This window comes from Coffea arabica, chromosome 2c (genome assembly GCF_036785885.1).
Source record: "Coffea arabica cultivar ET-39 chromosome 2c, Coffea Arabica ET-39 HiFi, whole genome shotgun sequence".
NCBI classification, from domain to species: domain Eukaryota; kingdom Viridiplantae; phylum Streptophyta; class Magnoliopsida; order Gentianales; family Rubiaceae; genus Coffea; species Coffea arabica.
In genome coordinates, this window is record NC_092312.1 from 28,920,109 (window position 1) to 28,942,138 (window position 22,030).

The 22,030-nt window shown below is 32.0% G+C and overlaps 1 protein-coding gene and 2 non-coding genes across 3 annotated transcripts; 1 reads left to right on the plus strand and 2 right to left on the minus strand.

Annotated features, from left to right (window-relative positions):
- Positions 1 to 358: 358 nt before the first annotated feature.
- LOC113727133 (uncharacterized) lies at positions 359 to 5,071 on the plus strand. The gene is made up of 5 exons (XM_027251138.2): positions 359 to 766; positions 849 to 926; positions 2,186 to 2,285; positions 3,887 to 4,029; positions 4,763 to 5,071. The coding sequence occupies exons 1-5, from the start codon at positions 467 to 469 to the stop codon at positions 4,970 to 4,972; spliced, it is 831 nt and encodes a 276-aa protein (XP_027106939.1). The 5' UTR covers positions 359 to 466; the 3' UTR covers positions 4,973 to 5,071.
- A 12,658-nt stretch (positions 5,072 to 17,729) lies between these two features.
- Positions 17,730 to 17,801, minus strand: TRNAG-UCC (transfer RNA glycine (anticodon UCC)). Its single transcript has one exon. It is a non-coding gene; the product is annotated as a tRNA-Gly (tRNA).
- Positions 17,802 to 17,920: 119 nt separating this feature from the next.
- TRNAG-UCC (transfer RNA glycine (anticodon UCC)) lies at positions 17,921 to 17,992 on the minus strand. Its single transcript has one exon. It is a non-coding gene; the product is annotated as a tRNA-Gly (tRNA).
- Between the last annotated feature and the right edge of the window lie 4,038 nt (positions 17,993 to 22,030).

Here is a 22,030-nt window from a genome sequence, read left to right on the forward strand (position 1 = left end):
TTGCAACCCTTATCTCATCGCTGTGTGTTTTAAATCATTGGTTCGGAGTGAGCACTTGGGATCCTCGGTGACATATTTTGAGTGCCAATTCAATGTCACATCTAATATTACGCCAAGTGTCATAGTAATTCTTGGTCATCTGAAACAGTGCAAATAATAACAGGACACTTGACGCAATATTAAAGGTGGCATTAGATTGGCACTCAAAATATGTCACCGAGAATCTCAAGTGCGGAGTGACATGTAGACCAATCCAGTTGGGAGGTGCCCCGTATCCAACTTGGGAGAAGTAGGCCATAAGTCTGTAAGTGGGGCCGCACCAGGTTCACCTTCGTGTTATAATGGACAAAATAGGCGGGTCCAAAAGCACCAAAAATCGTTTTTCGAGGAACGCTCTCTACTTTCACATCTCCCTTCTCAGCTCAGTCCCTCCAAACTGACATCATTCCTCCCTCCCTCTGCAACTATGGCTCTCTTGACTGCAATCCCAGTAACTTCTTCTTCTCTTTCCCTCTGCAGAACAACCCTTCAATGTCCAAGAATTTACAGAAAACGCCTCCCCTTTTCTCCACTTGCTTCTTTGCAAAGCTCATCTTCTTCTCATCATGAATCATCATCATCATCATCAGCCGCAGCAGCAGCCCAGATTAAAGTGGAGTCTGCAAAGGCAACCAGTTCAGAAAAGGGGTTTGACTATGCTTTGGCAAACACAAACGGAGGCCCGGTTGTGAGATTTTTTGAGTCCACTGAATCAAACATTGAAAGGGTAACATAAAAAAGAAAACATTTTTCAGTTCATAATACCCTTTCTCTTTAATTTTTGAGAATAACTGCTGCTTTCTATGCAGGCAATATTCGACTTTCGCTTTTTGGCACTTTTAGCTGTTGGAGGTTCTCTAGCAGGTTCTATGCTCTGCTTTCTTAATGTAATTTCCCCAACATATACTTTGTCGTTTTTCTCATTTCAAGTTTGGTATAATTGTATAATGATGTATTTACAGTCGAGACTTGGTCTGGAATTGTAGTAGTAGTTTCTGTTGTGTTTTGAACAATTTTACTGTCTTTGAAAATGTTGAAGTTCATGGTAGTATGTCAATATAACATGAAAGTTGTTCAACATTTTCATAATCTCGTGATTTTGAGATTGCATATCTTGATACTGCTCTTTGGAGATCAAAGTGGTAAGTCAAGAGGTTTTGTGCTAAACATGTTGATCGGTTAGTTTTGGACTTAATATATGGCAAAACGGCAGAGTTTATACTGTTTTGGGTCTTTCTAGCAGTTCTAACGTAAATTATTGATTGGCTTTTATTTTATTTGTCTGACAGTGGAAGGTAAGAAATTGTGAGTTTTTAAGAGCAGAGTATGATTTACTAATGAACCAGCTAATATGGTATAGAAAAATAGCTTCCTTACATATCTGATCAATGTGTTCGAGGATTGGTAGAGTATATCAGGAGACCCATTTTTTTCCCTTTCATTTCTAAGCTGTAAGTTGTGTTGAAACATCGCTAATCTTCTTGTGGGATGGGTTTCCTTCATATGCCTATACTGCATAGGTGGAATTTGTAAGCTTGATTTCTGAACTTCTTTATCTTTTAACATCAGAATTGGAACTTGTCTTTTTTCTCAACATGAGTTCCCATTGCAGCATGCTCGTAATTTGTCAGGGTAAAAATGTCGATAACAACATAATAGATGGCACTTCCGTAATCCACACTTAAGTCTCAAATTTTCAAGTAAATTTGATGCAAGCATTTAGTGAATATGAGATCATATCTGAGACTCTTGTATCAGAGTGACACAAGGAAGAAAGAAGTTTGACGTTCATTTTTATCCTGAAGAGCTAATACAGGAAACTTGATTATTGCCTAAAAATATGAGGCAGGTCTCAAACTCAAAGGAATAACATTTCATATTGTTTATACTTTTGGCTAATGCAAAGGTTTCCATTTCTCATGTACTGTCAATACTTAGTCTGATATTACATTTAAACCTCTTTCAGAATAGCAAACATATTAGTTGATTGTTGAATCTGAACAATTTGGTGTGTTTTTAACCCAAAATACTGTCTCATGTCATAAGACATAAATTAGACTTCACAAAATCTCCATAATGCAATAGGATTTTTTGTCTTTGTGGACTGTAGATTGTCCATTCCACTGACTGTTTAACATCTTTCCAGGGTTGCATTTACATCTTTGAAGCATACAAAGTTTATTGGACAAGCTGCGTCAAAGGAATTCATACTGGAAACATGGTTCTACGACTAGTTGAAGCAATTGGTAAGTTACAAAGTATCTTGCTTCAGAATCTGCAGTCTTAGTTAACAACAGACTCTGCATTTTACTTTTCCACAGCATTTTTCCTGGATCTCTAGATGAGACTTAATACCTTCGTAAATTGTTGTTTCCTCATTTTCATGAAAAGCCTTGCACAACTATTGTGATGAAGTACGTTGTGATCCCAAAGTCAACATCCTAATTTTCATTTTGCTTGTCTGTAAATAGTAATTTCTTTAATAATATATCATGAACAATCTAATTTATGTAACAAGTGTTTGTTAGATCCACTGTACCCATTGTCAAAAGTTGCTTTCCGCATTTTAGATCAAGGATTAAAAAAATTCTGACTGCCCATGTTCTCTGTGCCCCTTTTCAACCTTCCCTGTATGACAAAGATCAAAAAAAGATTTTTCTCCATTTACAACAACAAAAAATGGTTAACCCCACCATTGTAATTTTATACTGTAGAATCCGAATTAAGTAACAGATGACCATAATTGACAGCTTGACTTTTACCTTGGAACTCTTACACATTTCTACTCTCCTCTAATTGTACTCGTTAAAATAATAAATGCAGATAGGAAGGTGTAATATTCTATTTGTTTGCTCATAATGGTCTCCCATCATCTTTTAGATTCTTTTTTTTTTTTTTTTCTATTTGAAGATCTTGTGAAGTTTTTTGGGAGGCACAAGTGGTTGTCTTCTCTTAGTCTATATAACTTCCAATTTATCCTTATTGGTACTGGTGATGATAGCAGAAACTACTATTCCCAAAAAAAGAAAAGAGAGAGAGAAAGCAAGATGGGGCTTTCTCGTGTGTTTCTGCCAGATTGACTTAATGAACACCAGGCACATACCATAACTGACATGCTTTGGATCGCCATTGGAAACACTTTGCCTGATGGTCCAGTAATTGGAAATTTCAATTTCCCACTTAATGTTACACTACTTTTCCCCTTTATCATCTCTAGTCATGGAGATTTGTGTCTCAGCACTAATCTTTAGTGTCTGGAAGGCAAAACCATTTTACCTCAGCTTTATACCTGCCTCACTTCCATTATTTTCCCATGGATAGAGGTAAACCCTTGCTTACTGCTCTCTAAGAGCTCAGAAAAGAACCCAGAGCCCAGACTTTGGAATATTCTTAAAGAGATTGAAGTAGAATTGCATTGTTTGAAAAGTATCTGCATTTTTCTCATTGTTCTTAGATCTTGCCTCTACATACACTGTTTCTTGGGCTCCAGATTCATTATTATTCTGAAAGATCTCTTGAATTTGAGTGTAAATGAATTTTCTTTCTGCTGATGTATCATTAGTTGCTGCCAGGTCCTTTCCCCCATTCAGTAAGCATATCATTCAAGGAAGTAGGCACATTAGGTGAAGAAGTTGTAACTTTTTGTCCAATTGTAGCTAATGCACTTGCAATGTAGTAATTAGCAATCAACATAAAGCTTTCTCCTGTTAATGAACCAGCATCAGATGTTCAGGAATTCATCTCTTGACGGCATCCACCTCTCCTTCTCAAAGAAGCCTAACTTGCTTATTTTTTCATTATTTTTGCTGCATCCAGCTCTTGGTGATGTTTACTCATGTTTTTGCAGATGTATATCTAGCTGGAACTGTAATGTTAATTTTTGGGATGGGCTTGTATGGATTGTTCATCTCTAATGTGGATCCTAATGTATCTCCTGCTTCTGATCGTGCCCTTAAGGGTTCTTCCTTGTTTGGGATGTTTGCACTGAAGGTAGCATCATTTTGTTTACTTGCTTACTTCTCCTGTTTGTATGACTTCTTCCATGTCTTCTTTGCACTGGCTTTTCTTTTTTTTTTTTTTCCCAGTTAAGTTTCCTCTTTTCGTGCAGTAATTATATTCCAAGAGATTAGTTTTTCACACACTGTACATTTATACCTCTTTTTTTTTTTTGGACGGCAAATTGGCCTTTTGTACAGTGTTAAACATTTTATTAATTAAAATCAAAAGACGCTTTTGTGCAAACTTTGAGTTTTTGTTTTTCAAACTTTGATTTGGTTTTTAAAGTTTGAAGTTTTTTAGATGGTATCTTTGGTCGCTAAACTATTCTTCTTCATTTAGTTTTCCTTTTCCTTGCAAATTGATACTGACGCAAAAGTAGAATAAATGTCGAAGGAGTTTGGTTAAGTTAGTTTAAAAAAAATGATTGCTAATGAGTTATAATCTAGAAGTAAATAGTTTTTCTGATATTGGATTTATTTAAATGGAGTGGCCTCTCAACTATTCTATTATAGATGAACAACAAGAAATGTGATTCTAGTAGTCAACGACACTTGTTTCTTCTTTTCAGTTGCATTTTAAAAAGGAAAAGAAGTTCGAGTTTGGTGGAACTGATCAAAATAATCAACTTTAATCATATATTTGCACACATGAGTTGCTTTTCACATTGTGATGTGTCTATGCATCAAGAGTTTCTTTGCTAATAGACAGGTTTCATCGTTTCCAGGAGAGACCAAAATGGATGAAAATTAGTTCGCTTGACGAGTTAAAGACTAAAGTAGGACATGTAATTGTCATGATTCTTTTAGTGAAGATGTTTGAAAGAAGCAAGATGGTAACAATAGTAACTGGCATGGATCTATTGAGCTATTCTGTAAGTATTTTTTTGTCTTCAGCTTCGTTGTATATACTCCATAATTTGCACAAATCAGAGTAGAAGTTGGAGATAAACAGCTTCTTGTCCGATGGACGCTGCTATGTAATTTGTAAACCATGTATAATATGTTTATAAATGAGCATAATTTACTTGCCTGCATCCCACATTCTTTCTTCATAAGCTTGATAACTTCTATTTTTAGCTTTGCATATCAGCTGTACATTTCTTCGGGGATGGAATTCTTTGTCATTTAGAAGAAGTTAACTTTACTGATGATTCTTGAGGTCATATAGGGTCAGCAGTGCACGCTATTTTCTACATGTAATAGCCAATTTGTGAAGAGTCCATTCTGCTTCCTCGTATAAATCTATCGAGCTGAAGAAATCCCTTTTTTCCCCATAAGTGTGAGGTCCTAGAATTTTTGCTTTTCGTCTTTGGGTGCTGCAGCTATCTAGTCCATCACTTCTTGTACATATTTCATTTTGTTGTCACATTTTTTAAAATCTTTATCAATTTGCTAGCGTTGCTCCTAGCCATATTGCGCTACCTCAATCCAGCCTCTCCCAAACAACACAAAGAAGTAGTTGAAGTATTAGTAACTGGACCAACATAATGGAAGATGAGAAAGCCCATATGCAAGATGGCTTAACCGATTAAGCAAAGTCAGTTAAAATATAAAGTTCCAACAACCTCTGCGCTAGTCGAAAGGATAAGAATAACTTCTGTTTGCAAACGAACAGGTGAATGACTAGTTTCTGACACTTGAGTGCATTGATAAATAGGCAAGCCTAAAGGTTTTGTGGCTCACATATGTGATGACTTGCTTCTTTATTCTCATCTAGGTTTGATAACTTTATGTCAAAGCAAGATTAGAAAGTTAATGTGTTCCCATTTTGACTGTTAGGTAGCCTCTGTAACCCAAAAAAAAAAAGAAACAGATGGTTACGTAACATCTAATATTACCACAGAAATGAAAGGGAAACTGCAGAGTTCAAACAACCTCCCCATTGCACTTACAGCCTGCGAATCTATCCATTTGTTGTTAATTGGTGGGTGGTTTGAGGTGCCAAGACTAAATTCCTGAACTAGGGTCTCAAACTTTCAAGCTGCCCTTCCAAGAAATGCATGAACGATGGAACTGAAGACTTCTGCAGCCGGAGCGCAAGTTCATTTCACTGCTGGGAGGAGCAGGCAAAGCAGCAGATGTGCTACTTGTTTGCTGTCAGCTTTCCGACGTCGTGGCTTTAAAGAACTGCATCAATGGGCAGCTACGAATGAACTCTGGCGGAAAAGGGGAATCATTATTCTGGACAAACTACCATAACCACTTATAGAACAAATTATTCTGAAACATGACCTAAGCAACGAAACAGATTGTGAGATTATCCTGGATGTTCTGGAAGTCCGAGTGTTCAGAATTTGGATGACATAGAAATGACATGGGCTCAGGGTTGAACATTTTGGAAATTGACAACTTATTTCTGAACCTGGCAACAAATCTGAAATTGGTGAGCTGAAGAACATGATGGATTCTGATGGTTGATAGCAAAAGATGTGATTGTGGGGATCGGTGCTGACAGTGTTGTTGATGCTATTCCTGAAGGCAATCTTTTGGCTGCTGGAAATGGAGAAACATAACCAAAAGTGGAAGGACAATACGGTATTCCAATATCCTGCATCCAGGGGTATCATTTAGATATTACTGGCTTCAGAAAAAAGGCCAACAACCATGACTAGTCTGACCATTCATGGCTAATTGGCCATTGCTAAAATCAGAGTTCCTCTGTCTCCCGATTTTCAACTAGAATGTGCCACAAAGTTACCTGAAGTGTGTGTGAATCCAAAGATGTTGATCCGCATGCAAGACTTGCCTCCTTTTGAGGCAATTATAATCCACGTGATTCATTCTAAAGTGATTGATATCATAATTAATTGATTGATATTTTATCAATAATTAATTAGCATCTTCCATTAGATAATGATTGGTGATTGATATCATGATTAATTGATTAACATTTTGTCAATAATTAATTAGTACCTCTCATTTGTTAATGATTGATTGATATTTTATTCAATCAGTTGATCAATCAAATCAATCAATTAGTTAGAAAATATTATTTTCAATTATGAATTTTGGCAAGATTTCCTTGATGGAAGGAAACCCTAGGGATTTTGCATTTGCTAGTAAGGGTCCGTAACCTAACCTATAAATAGTCTATGGTATTTCATCAATTGTATATTTTTGGGTTAGGCATAAGTTAGAACATCCTTACTCTAAATTCTCCTTCTACTTTTCCTTCTTTTACATATTTTGTTTTATTAGAATAGACAAGAAAGAGTCAAAGGCACAAGAAAAGATCAACTTATGCTTGACAACAATGGTTAGAGGTAAGTGTATTTAGTTTTTCGCTGCAGAGTACATTCATATGTATATAATTAGTTAACATGTGGTATCAGAGTGAATATTTAACCAGGTTGTTCAGCTTATAACTTCATGGCCTTTTGACAATCTGGTAAAAGTTTTAGAAATTCATATCAAGTTTGAACGAATCAAATTTAATTTGTCATGGGATTTATGGTTTCATTTTCTCAATAATTGAGATTTAATGACTAATCCCATGATATGTATCATTCATATGATACCTTATTTGATTATACAATTCATCCAAATTTTCTCTAATAATCTAGTATGACTACAAATAATTTGAATGTTTCTTGGACTTTCATATTTGTGATTGTAAAGGTTATATGTATTGATTGTTGTTATCAATACAATATAACAATTCGAAAAACATATAAAGAGTTATTATATTCATCAATCAAAAGATTAATATCATATTAATCTATGTAAGATAATTGGTTGACTTTATATGAATGGATCTACTGGCTTATTGAATCTTTGCTACCTTATTATGAGATAAATATCTAAAGGTATGATTTCAATATAATATGAGTTTGCCTCTGTGTTTCTATTATTATTTGGAATTATGTTGTATTTTTGTGCACTATACTTACGTTCATTTATCTCATATTACGATGTCAACATTAGTATGGTTGATTATATTTGAATTTCAGAGAATTTCCTTTATAAAGTTTGTCTTGCATCTCAATTATTTGATGCATGAAGTATTTTAATCACAAAAAGATTGGTGGTTAAAAATGAATATAAAAAAAGGAAAATTAAGAAATTCTTTTGTCAAAACACAATTTTTTTTGACAATTTTGGTATTTTCATAAAGCCTAACACACTTTATGTTTGAGAGTAGCCATAGCATCTCAAACATTGGTATACTACAATTTTGATCACATATAGTTCAGTGATTAAAATCAAGGATTTCTAGTCAACAAGTTGGCTACTTATTTTCTATGAATATTCATTTGAAGTTTTCTTGCATCATATATTTGGGAGTAGCCACAACATCTCAAATATATGGTGTAAAGAACATTAATCACATAAGATTAAGTGATTATTAAAGGAAAGGAAAATTCAATGAAATTCAGTCAACATAAAGTTTTTGACTATTGACAAATAACAAGATGTCATGCTAAGAATTTCACTTTTACATTATATATTTAGGAGTAGTCACAGCATCCCAAATATTTGATGAGAAAAACTTTTCATCATATACAGTTTGGTGATTGAAATTATGAATTTTAGTCAGCATATTAACTAGTTGACAATTTTTCTTATAACACCGTATACTTAGAAGTAACCACAACATTTTAAGTATATTAGTGTTTGGAGAAATTTTGTATTTCTTTTTCACATTTTGTTGAGTGATTAAAGAAATTTAAAAAAAATGCCATCTATATCAAGTTACAATTAATTCATTAAAATAATTATTGACAAGCGTTAGATATATATATAACAATTAAGTCATCTACAATCAAGTTTTACAATTATAAATCCTAATAACCCTACACATGATTTTTTGCAAGTATACAAGTTGTGATTAAATATAGGGTATTAAAGGTTGAACCTACAGGAAAGATTGTCAATTACCGATAATTTTCAAATTTCTTTATTATTTAGACTATCACAAATGTAAGAAATTAAATTTACACTATAAACATGAGATAAAAGTAATACAAATAATAATATAAAACTCCTAGAGGTATGGAATTCCTTACTACTCTTACAAATGACATTACCGGTTAAGTGAATGCTATTATTTTGACTAATTATGACGTAATTTCCTAATATATGTGCAACCTACTCTCGTAGTAAATCAATTATACTTGTAACTAAACCATACCTACTCTTGTAGTTATGAAATTAACTACAAGTTCATTTTTTCTATGAAATTACATGAAACAAGTCACTAAATCTACATAGGTGCACCTCTACTCTCGTGAGTATACTCCCTGGATTTATCACTTCCTTGAACTAGTGTTGAATTCCAATTTTCATTTGCAAACTTAACACCTTAATATTATCACAATTAATGGTTGGTTAATCATGATCAGGAAAGCAAAAGTGATAAATAATTTGTTCAAAATAATATCATCAAATAACCAAGTAAATATTACTAACAAGATATGAAAAGTTCATTCATAACTCTAGACATAAACTTTAACAAAATATAAAAACAAATATCAAACTTGTATTATAACTAAACATAAAATCAAATACAAAAGAGAAAGTGCTAGGAGAGAAGTCAACCTTGTTACACAAGTTTCAAACTCTCCATCTTTGCTTCTCAAATCTTCATCCAAATCTAGTTATAAGTACAAGAAAGAAAAATTGCTGTTTGGATTGCTGAGTTTTTCAAATACTATTAAAATTTTTAAAAAGTACTATAAAAAGTAGTCTAATTTTTTTTAATATTTAAAAAATATCCCAAAATATATTCTAAAAACTCTTCTACTCTCAAATATTCCAAAATATTTTCTAAAAATATCCCAAAATATACTATAAAAACTCTACTACAATAAGATTTTTTAAAAACACCCCCAAAAACAACTAATCCAAACGGCGCTTTCCAAAGTTGTGAAAAATGTCCTCCAAGGTTGCTATTTATAGAGAGATTTAAGATCAAGAAGAGTTGTTTTTAGTTGGCATTTTTAACTCTTGAAACTCCCAAAGGTTGTTTCTACAAGATTCTATACTTACTTGCTTAGATACAACTAGAATTCTTGTAGAAAAATGGTCAAAAAACTTGTGCGAATAGAGCACAAGTTGCAGCCAAAATTTAAGAATACATCACCTCGAAAATGCAACCTAAGGTCACGTATTGTACCCATGTTTTGCTCTTTTGCAGGTTTGCTCGTCTGGTCAAGTCCTCTCTTTGCTCTATTTTTTGTCCAAATTCAACTGATATTTTCTTGATGATGGAAGTTGAACTAACTCTTGTACGAAATATGGAAGTTATATCCCTTTAACTTATCCAATGTCTCTAGAATCATCTAATTTGGAGCTTTGTGGACAGATATATGGCCAAAATACCCTTGACTGGTCAATCTCATATTTCAGCTTTCGACAACAAAATTGCACTTCTATATTTTGACATTTTGACAATGAAAACAACTGAACTGGACTTTGAGATCCTCACGAGAAATATAGATCTATCTTTTAATTTCAAAATAGTTTAAGAATCATCTCAATTCAATATGTGTATCTCAACATATAGCCGAAGTATCACAAGGTGTCAAAACTAAAAAAATCTCTTCCTTTTATTCTTGATTTCATTGTCTCTTTTGAACACTTAGCACTTCATGTCTTTTTTAAATCACTTCAATTCATTAACAATCATTCAAACATCTTCTCAAGTCATTCCAATTGATGATTGAATCATTGAACCTACAAAAATATAAAGTTTTCACCATTAAAATCCATAGAAATGTAATTTTTTGACACTTAAATCATAAAATACATATTTTCACTAAAAACTTAGTTCATTAGCTATAAAATTAAATAAAACACACCAAAATCAAATAATAAAACACGCTTAAAACACGCAAAATACAACTTATCAGTTATCTAGCCCCATAGGGAGATAATTTTTTTGGTGAGATTAGTTGACATAAGATGGTAAATTAGATAGTAAATTAAGAGATATTTCTATACCCATAGGTATGAATTATTTCTTCAATTTATTGTTTTACATTAATAGTCTTATGATTAAGGAAAGTAAATTCTATGCATTTTCCAACCTTTGCCCATAGGATGGTTTGAATTTACTATTTGAATTGACATAAGGTTGATTCAAAATCAAGGAACACGCTTCACAACATTTTTATGATATAATTCTTGATTGTTAATTTGGTGTTTCATTCCAATGATTTTATGGTTCTTATTAGCTTGATTTTTTAAATTCATTCTTCTTTGTTTTGGGTGCAAGCTTTAAATTAGCACTTCATAAGAATGAATAAACCATTCTCTTAATATGGATATATTTGCTAATATAAAGGTTGAGCATGAGAATTTGGAGCAATTTAATAGTTTGCTCATTTTGTCTCATATTCATATAAAATAGGATTCAAACCATAGTTATTAAACCCGGCCCGGCCCGGCGGTTCGACCGGTCAACCCGGCGAACCAGCCACTAAACCGGGCCGGTTCTTCAATTGGATCGTTTCTGCATATGAACCGTTGATTTTTCAACGGACCGGTAGTTCAACCGGATTAAACCGGAAACCCGGCCGGTTTTGTGGACAGACCGGGTTTGAGGAAAAAATGTTTGTCTAAGCCTTTGCTTGGATTTGAACTTCAGACCTTCGGTATTGTTTGTGCGTAGCTCACCACCAGGCCACTTTGTCACTTGTTCATTAATGGCCATTCTTATGCTATATGAATGTTTTGTTAATTTCATCTTTATTTTTTTAAACTCTCCAAAACAAATGTATTTGGAATCTTTTAATAAAACTTATGACCCTTATATTCTATAAATTATAAAATAGATTTCAAAAATAACATATTACATAATTTATTTTAAAGACAAATATTGTTTTTTAAATATTTTTTTGCATTTAAAATTTGTAAATAACCTAGATAATTACAATAAACATCTACACTTGAAGTTTGGTGGATTACTAATTAAATTTATGTTTTGCTGATTCTTATATGAATTAAATATTCTATAGCAAATTAAATTAAATGAATATTTGTTATGACATTATTTATTACAATTTATCTCATATATCCTATGTCAAAATTTATAAAATATAATATTTAAATATATGTAGTGACCCACTGGTTCAACCACTCACCTACCGGTTGAACCAGTGACCCATTGATCCACCTCCTTCGCCGGTCTCCTCTCCGGGCCGAGTTTAATAACTATGATTCAAACTGTAATTATTTATAGTTAAATTTTGCATGATAGCCATAAAGAAATTGTTGCAAGTTTTAACTAGCACCATTAGAAGACTTTCTTTTGTGACACTTAAATATTGAATTGTATTTTAGCTTGTTTCTTAGAGTTGAGAATTTTGCTATATCATTAATTAAAGTCCCATCAAATTGAGATTGAGTTATTTCTGCAGCATTTCATTCTTGATTCTTTCATAAAGAATTTCATAACCATTCCAATTTTTATAATACATATAAAGACATATGGTTAATTACTTGTTTTAACCATGTGTATTAAGAAAGGATAAAGAGGTTAAGAAATAAGAGAAACTTAACCTTCATGAAAGAAGAAATGCAAAGAAAGGTAATTTTGTTCTCATTAAGTCAAACAACAATAAATACCAATATTGTTTGTAAGAGAATGATATTTGATACTTTACCTTAAGAAAAAGTAACTCAAAAGTCTGTCAATTTATATTTGGTGTTATAAATTGTGATATATTTAGTGAATTGGTTAATGTCTGTCAATTTACGTTGCTAGTATAATAAGTTTCTGATTATATGAAAAGTGAACAAAAGTTTCTTTATATTAACTAAAAAATGTTCACATAAAGATAAGTGATGTATTATTGCTCATTTCAAAAAAATTCGTTTTTCTAAAACATTATTTTCTTATTACTTTAGAATTTCTTTTTTCAAATTAATTACTATTAGGTATGATTATGAATCTCATTATCCAGTAGTAGATTTTGAAAATATTGAAATTATTAATTCTAAAGTTTTCAGTGCCATCATTTGAATTGAGCAATATACTGCACTTGATCACAATGATTATATTGGCAGCATGTTATCACTGGAAAAACTCCTTAAATTTTGGTATAAGAGATTGAGATATATCTCTATAAGGAAATAAAGAGTTAATAAATCATAAATATTTAAAGAGTTTAGATTTATTGACTATAATATTTCAAGTAGACTGCATAAGTAAAGCAGACTACTTAACCATTATGGACGCCATAAGAGTTTCATTATAACACTATAATTTTGTAAATTATTTTCTATCTTTTTGATAAGTGAGAGATATTTATCTCATTATTAGATAACCATTCATCAAATATAAAGTTCCTTTCTTATTTGATAAAGGATTAATATTTGATACCTTTGCAAGTGTCCAAACGAGAAAGGAAATTTGAAATTTGAAAGATAGATAATAAAATGAAGGCACAAAAAAAGAGGGCTATCCTATTTGTACTCATTAATTAGGAAACATTGCTAGTGAGTAAAAGCAATGCTTGATTGGTTACATCCAAATCATAGTTATTAAACTCGGCCCGGAGAGGAGACCGGCGAAGGAGGTGGGTCAACGGGTCACTGGTTCAACCGGTGGGTGAGTGGTTGAACCAGTGGGTCACTACATATATTTAAATATTATATTTTATAAATTTTGATATAGGATATATGAGATAAATTGTAATAAATAATGTCATAACAAATATTCATTTAATTTAATTTGCTATAGAATATTTAATTCATATAAGAATCAGCAAAACATAAATTTAATTAGTAATCCACTAAACTTCAAGTGTAGATGTTTATTGTAATTATCTAGGTTATTTACAAATTTTAAATGCAAAAAAATATTTAAAAAACAATATTTGTCTTTAAAACAAATTATGTAATATGTTATTTTTGAAATCTATTTTATAATTTATAGAATATAAGGGTCATAAGTTTTATTAAAAGATTCCAAATACATTTGTTTTGGAGAGTTTAAAAAAATAAAGATGAAATTAACAAAACATTCATATAGCATAAGAATGGCCATTAATGAACAAGTGACAAAGTGGCCTGGTGGTGAGTTACGCACAAACAATACCGAAGGTCTGAAGTTCGAATCCAAGCAAAGGCTTAGACAAACATTTTTTCCTCAAACCCGGTCTGTCCACAAAATCGGCCGGGTTTTCAGTTTAATCCGGTTGAACCGCCGGTCCGTTGAAAAGTCAACGGTTCATATGCAGAAACGATCCAATTGAAGAACCGGCCCGGTTTAGTGGCTGGTTCGCTGGGTTGACCGGTCGAACCGCCGGGCCGGGCCGGGTTTAATAACGATGATCCAAATGGTGTACCTTAAGGAAATAATGAGATGCTTGAAGATATAGCATATTGGCAATTTTTATATCTAGTGAGTAATGCCTTTAAAACTGAATTATATACTTAAACAATTTCCTCCAATGTTGTTTTTGATTATGGTATGGATGGAAATCAAGTTTAAAATATTATATGCAATTTTGTGAGGGTAATCAATCTACACATAAAGAAGTTGTACAAAGAAAACAAGGTTATCTTACTCCAAGAAATTTAGATTCTTTTACTCTTCAAGAATTATTAAAACTGGAGATTAAATTTCTTAAGAACATGAAGTGGGAGTGTTTTGACGCTAGAAGGAGTTTTGAAAAGGTAAGGATTCATATTTGATTTCTTTGCATATGGGAAATTAATAGCTTTTTCCAAAAATAATTATTTAATTATTTTAGATAAGAAATCAATTGAAAAGCTCCTTGTCAAATAAACACATAAAAATAAATCCACTTTGAACCTACTGATTGAGTTATCTTTGAGATAGTGGGACGTAAAATGTTCTCTCTAGAGAATTGAAATTCTCTAGTTTCTATGTTGTATACCTACAAGAGTTTAAGGATGAATTGTGTAATGTTTTCATAAGGTACAAATGGAGAAATCTCCATATTCAAATTATCACAAAATCTCTACCAAATTTTGAGAGATTTTATTTAGAATAATTATGGCACTAGTAATTCACTATTAGACTTACATTAGATAAATATGAAAGCAAATGTTCTTAACGCGACTTTTGATAATTAGGTGTACACATGTGTCACCATAATACATTTGTAGAGAATGCAATTTAAATCAAATTGTTGCTCCTCAATAGTATATTAATTTATTCTTCATTTGATCTTAGAAAAATTTTTCTAATAAATTAATATACATTAAGGTTAGTAGGAGTAATACTATGAGAGTTTTTCTCAATCATGATATTTGTGAAACCCTTCTATCATTGATATTCACAAAATAGAATGTAAAAGATAGTTAATCTATTTTAAGATTTTCATGCAAGAGTTCTTTGATTACTTTTAAGTAATAATAGTGAACAATTGCATAATGTTCACATCGTGCATTGGAATGAATATAAATTCATCAAGGATGCTATGAAGTTATACTGTTTGACATAAAGTTTGTCGATATCGTGTTTTGGCCACTATAGATATTCAATTTGACTATATATGTATACATGAAAGAGTGGGAGTCAAGATAAGCAAGTCGACACAAGGTATTCAATAGTTATTTAGAAAGTAAAAGGTAGTTGTTAAGTATACAGCAAGAAATTATTATTGTTGACCAAACAATTAAAAGTTGCCGATTGAGTTGTTAATGATCAAATAACTCACATGGAACTCAATAGTTCATTTATTATTTTGCTATTATTTTCAAACTATTGTTATTGTCTAGACACTTGAGATACTTATGTTTACTTGATTTTGTGCACATTATTGTTCATGTATAGAGTAAGGCTCATGTGATCCATAAAGTTGGACCATAAACAACTTATATGAAGTTATTCATAAAGTTCTTTTAAACCAATTGATTAGGAAGTATAATACATTGTAATACATAGAAGGAAGTGTTTTCCATGAAAGTATAACCGCCATGATTCATGTATTATTATTTTCTAATTAAGCAACTGTTACATAGCTATTGAACTTGGTGAGTACCAAACAAGGTTTATGACCATTTTTAAGTAATTAGTGACTCATAAGTTATCTGACTATTTTATGTGGGTCAAGTGGGAAAATGTAAGACTTGTCTTTTTTTGAAACAATTATAACCAACGTAACGGATTTTAAAGTGATTGATATCATAATTAATTGATTGACATTTTGTCAATAATTAATTAGCTTCTCCCATTAGATAATGATTGATGATTAATATTCTGATTAATTGATTGACATTTTATTAATAATTAATTAGTATCTCTTATTTGTTCATGATTGATTGATATCTTTGATTGCATGGAAGATATCTTTAATTACAATGATATCTTTGATTACATTGATTAATTATTGATATCTTTAATCACTCAACTTGTTGATTACATGAAAGGAAGTGTTTGCCATGAAAGTATAACCGCTATGATTCGTGTATTATTATTTTCCAATTAAGCAACTGTTACATAGCTGTTGAACTTGGTGAGTGACAAACATGGTTTATGGCCATTTTTAAGTAGTTAGCCACTCATAAATTATTTGACTATTTCATGTGGGTCAAGTGAAAGAATATAAAACTTGCCTCCTTTTGAAACAATTATGACCCATATGATTGATTCTAAAGTGATTGATATCATAATTAATAGATTGACATTTTGTCAATAATTAAGTAGCATCTCACATTAGATACTGATTGGTGATTGATATCCCAATTAATTGATTGACATTTTATCAATAATTAATTAGTATCTCCCATTTGTTAATGATTGATTGATATCTTATTTAATCAGTTCATCAATCAAATCAATCAATTAGTTAGAAAATGTTATTTTCAGTTATGAATTTTGGCAAGATTTCCTTAATGAAAGGAAACCTTAAGAATTTTTGTATTTGCTAATAAGAGTCCCTAGCCTAACATATAAATAGTCTGTGGTGTTCAATTAATTATACACTTTTGGGTTAGGCATAGATGAGAAGATCCGTATTCTAAATTCTCCTTCTACTTTTCCTTCTTCTACATATTTTGTTTTATTAGAGTAGACAAGAAGAAATCAAAGACACAAGAAAAGATCAACTTGTGCTTGGCAACAATGGTTAGAGATAAGTGTATTTAGATATTCACTGCATAGTACATTCATATGTATATAATTAGTTAACACCGCAACCTTTAAATCGTTAACTGCATTATATCTGTTTCCGTGCTTTAAGCCCATTATACCAAAAGTTTATTACCAAGTAGGGCACAATTCTGTATGCAGGTAGAGGATTCCTTTGGCTGAACCTATAGTAAAACTAAGAGGCTCTTTAGACTTCCCTGCGGTATTACAGGCAATACACCAACTCTACATTAATAACCACTAAAATTACATGAGGAAGCAGCCGCTGAAGTAATTTGCTGCTACTAAACTACTCAGATAAAGTATAAGTTCAACACACCTGTGGATCCAAATTTTGTCTATTTACCTCCCCCTTATTCCTAAACGGGGTCCAGAGGAAGAATTATAGAACAAAGAAAGAAATATGCCAATTTGTATCCAGCAGAACACAAACACACACTTGTTGGTGTGCCATTGTGTCTCCACTTGCACCAGCTTGTCCTCATAGTAAATATAAGTGAGAGTTCATACTATGTTACTTAACCCAATATAAAAAAAAAAAAAAAAAAAAAAAAAAAAAAGAAGAAGAAGAAGAAGAGTAGGGGCACAGTTGACTGGCCTTTTGGAACTTACACAAAACAGTAGAATGCGTTTGCCGGGAGTTGAACCCGGGTCTATTGCTTGGAAGGCAATTATCCTAACCGTTGGACTACAAACGCTGGTTGTTGCTTACACAAAACAGTAGAATGCATTTGCCGGGAGTCGAACCCGGGTCTATTGCAATTATCCTAACCGTTGGACTACAAACGCTGGTTGTTGCTTACACAAAACAGTAGAATGCGTTTGCCGGGAGTCGAACCCGGGTCTATTGCTTGGAAGGCAATTATCCTAACCGTTGGACTACAAACGCTGGTTGTTGCTTAGTGTGACACAATATTCTACATTTTTAATATTTTGGTAGCAAAAAGCAACTAAGTTATCCAGCCAATAGTCCAATTGCGAGCAATCAAAAACGTAAAAATTTTGTTCTTCCGGAAGTCATATTATTTTAACGAGGAAATGGTAATACGAGCTAAAAAGTAAAATTAAGTACTACGATGTTGACCAGTGACAAATTACACATAATCAATTGACTCTCATTCAAAACAAAATTGAACTTGTCAACTTGTAACCATTTCCACTCTTTCTTTAGTAAACAAATCAATCTATTTCTAAGAAAATTATAGGCAAAAAAGCATTACTAATAAATAGGCAAACTTTAAGCACGACATTAACAAGACTAGTGACAAAATTTACCTTAATTAACTAACTGTTACTCAACCAAGGGCCCTTTGGACAGTTGGTCACACAATCAAAAACTTTAAGTTTTTGTGGGGTAGTTGCCACCATTAGAAACTTTAAGACTTTAAATCTTTGGACAGTTGATCACCACCAAGGTTTGAATTTGCTTCCCATCAATGTGTCACTATATGTAATTTCTTCTAAATTTATACAGATGCGTAGTGCACCCATTTAGTCCGATAGTGATTCAGTTTCCTTCGATTTCTCTGGATCCCGTTGGGTCTCTTCCCAAGTTAGGTTAGATGTTGCGATCTGATAAAAAAAATTTTAATTGTTACTCAAACACGAAAAAATTCAACTTGTAAGTTGAGTTTGTAAAGAAATCGTTGTATTTATTAGATAATTAGTAAATTGAGTTTGCAAACCACTGGGTCGGAAAATTCTGCTAAGGAAGGACTCCTAGAGAAGCTTACGATACCCAGCCGCCACATGATCTGGCCTTTTCAACCATTCTTTAGGCCGCTTGCAATGCGGTGGAATGGTCGTAGTGATCGAGTTGGCGGCGGTGATTGTCCGCTTGGCCTTTGGCTATGCTTGGAGACCAAAACGTCACCATAATTCGAAATAGTTGTAGAGGCTATGAAATTATATCGATCTCTCTTTTATCAGGTAATTATTTGTGGTTAAAATAATTTGTCTTTTTTTTTTACCCTCCTTATTTGCTAAACTTCATTCTAATCCATTTTCCTGATAATTTAATTTCTCAATTCATAAAGCTCATCCTAAGAGTACAATCACCAATGATAACAAAATTTGCATTATTTGATCTAGTAAAAGTTTGTGAAATCTTTCCTAACTAAGCTACTTGTTTATAACTTTACATTATGCTCTAATTATTGCTCGATCGACGACTTCGAGAAAAGGGACCTTAGTTTCCAAAATTTGAGGTACTTCATAAAAAAAAAAAATGGACCTTAATTTAAGTGGCTAAAATAATCGATGCGTTTTTGAAATATATGATGCGTGTGTCTGTAAGCAAAACAACCAGAAATGAAATATGGACCACTTTGTTTTAATTTTTGGTCAACAACAAAAATACAATTAATGTTACACCTCTCATGTACTGAAAAAGAAAAAAATTATCTACACAATATATAAGGCTAAAACTGGAGTACTACGTGACAATTGTTATGAAACAATTAAAAGTATGGATGTCCCTTTGTATTCCCAAGAGGATTAATCCATGATTTATGATTACATTATGTATAGAAGTTACAATTCATAAATCTATTCATGTAGTGGAGAAACCGTTTCATAGGTTTTTTCATATTATTGTAGTAGTGGATGTTTAATAGGATTTATGTACCTTTAATCTTGTAGTACCTATATATAGAGGTACATTGAAACCCTTTGAGAGGACTTTTGTATCTTGTTGAAATATAAGGATATCATTCTCCTTTTCTCTACTCCTTCTTCAATTCCTATTGTAGTATTTCATTTTATTAGTTTTATAACACGTTATCAGCACGAGTCTCTACTTTTGAGGAAAAGGTGAAAACAGAGCCTCTACCTTGAGTAAAAGTGAAACACGAGATTCTGCCCGTATTTTTTCGGCAACTTCTGTCTACTTATTGAGGTAAATTTTTGACACATAAATTTATTTCAATTTCTTATGACTAATATTTGAATGATCGAAAAAATACAAGTGCTTATTGCTGAGCAATCACTAAACACAAATATATATTGTTTGACATCTTTGAGGTAATATTTTTTCTTTTAATTCTACTTATTTACATTTAGAATTATTCGTTATAAATACTTATATTCTGATGCATTGAGTTTTGGAGATGCTATTATAGAAAATCAATTATATTTGAGGATCTACTTGTCCTTTGAAATATTTAAAGAAAAAGATTCGATCACCTGAAGATGGTCATTCTTTAACGAAAATATTTGGCCACCAGAAAATAGTCATTATTTCAAAAACCTGGTATGATAAATTTACCTATGGCTACAAGAACATAATTCTGCAATTTTCAGAATTATTTCTCAGTTGAAATTGTGTCGAGAAAATTTTACTCATAAGATATATTGAAAATGATATTCTCCACAATTGGTTTCTCGAATATGCTCCTGTAGTAGCAATATTAAGAGAAATTTGAGAAGTATTCTGTATTTATTGCATGCTAGTTCTAGTCCATTCCCAGAAGTGAATGCGATTAAATTTCAATTTATTAGTTATGGTTGTTACCATGATTATGATTTTGGTAAATATATATTTTACCATGACAAGAGAAAAAGTTACCACTTGAAATGTGATAATAATGATAAGGACACGAAAATAAAGGTCCTAAAGATAAATGTCCCGAAGTACATTTTACGAATCAAAATTATAATAGCATTTTCACATGGCCAATTTCTTTAAACACCCTGAAGGTGTATGATGATTGATTTAATTAGTTTTTCTTCCCGAAGAAGAAATAAATGTTAAACATTTGGGATCAAAGGATTATAGTGATGATATTTGTCCCATAAGAATTATGGTGATAATGATATGTGTCTCATTAATAAGTGTTACTATATACACTATTTTTCAACAAAAGAGACAAACACAATTAGTGTTAGTGCTTAAGTGATTGAAAACTCCAGAAGAGCCACTATTATATTTCTCCCCGTAGGAGAAAAGTTTATGATAAATAAATCACTACTTTTTACCATGTCTCGAAGAATTTATTGAATTTGAATATCCGTTGAAATGGATATCAAATTGAGACATTAAATGAAACAATAATAAAGATTATGTTTAGAAATCAAATGAGATAAAGGTTAATTATATTATAATAACCATTCGAGAGAGAAATGGTTATCGATATAGTTGTCTTCATTCTCATTTTGATTTATAATCATCAATTGCAGTAAATCAGAAGTTTACTGATCCGAATGGATATATGATTTGACAAAAGTGAGAATATTTGAGAGCCGACAAGTATTTATACATACCCCCTTTATATTATATATGGCTCCAAAAGAAATTTAGAATTTATGTTGGGTATGAATCACTTTTTACGATTAAATATCGTAAAATATTTGATGAGTGATCTATTAAATAATTTATTTATTCTGATGAGTTACGATTCCCGACATTAGGGGGAGGAAGAAATCAACCGAAAGGAAATCACCTAAAAAATTGGATTTCCTCGATCCTCATACAAAATAACGTGAACTGGAAGTTCAAGAAATTATTCATTTGCAGAAAATTGCAAAACAGTTGTCAGATATATTATCGACTCCAGAAGAGTTATTAAATCAACTATTCCTGCAAGAAATACCTTGATTAAAATTGATGTCCCTGAAGGACATGTACAAGTGCTACAAATAAATTTAAGGCCGACCTACCTAAATAAGGTATAAATTGATTTCAAATATCTCCGGAGATTAAATGTCATGACAAAATTCAACCTCTTGAAGAGGTTGCTCCTGAAGAGCCAACTTCTGAAGAGAATGAAATCATAAAAAAAATTTAATTGGAGCCTAATAAAATGTAGCACTTGATATTATAGAAATTGATGAGGATCATGAATCTAGATCGGTTGATGAATGTCGGTATAGAAATAATTGGAAAAATGGATAGATGCAATTCAATCTGAATTGGACTCACTGGCTACAA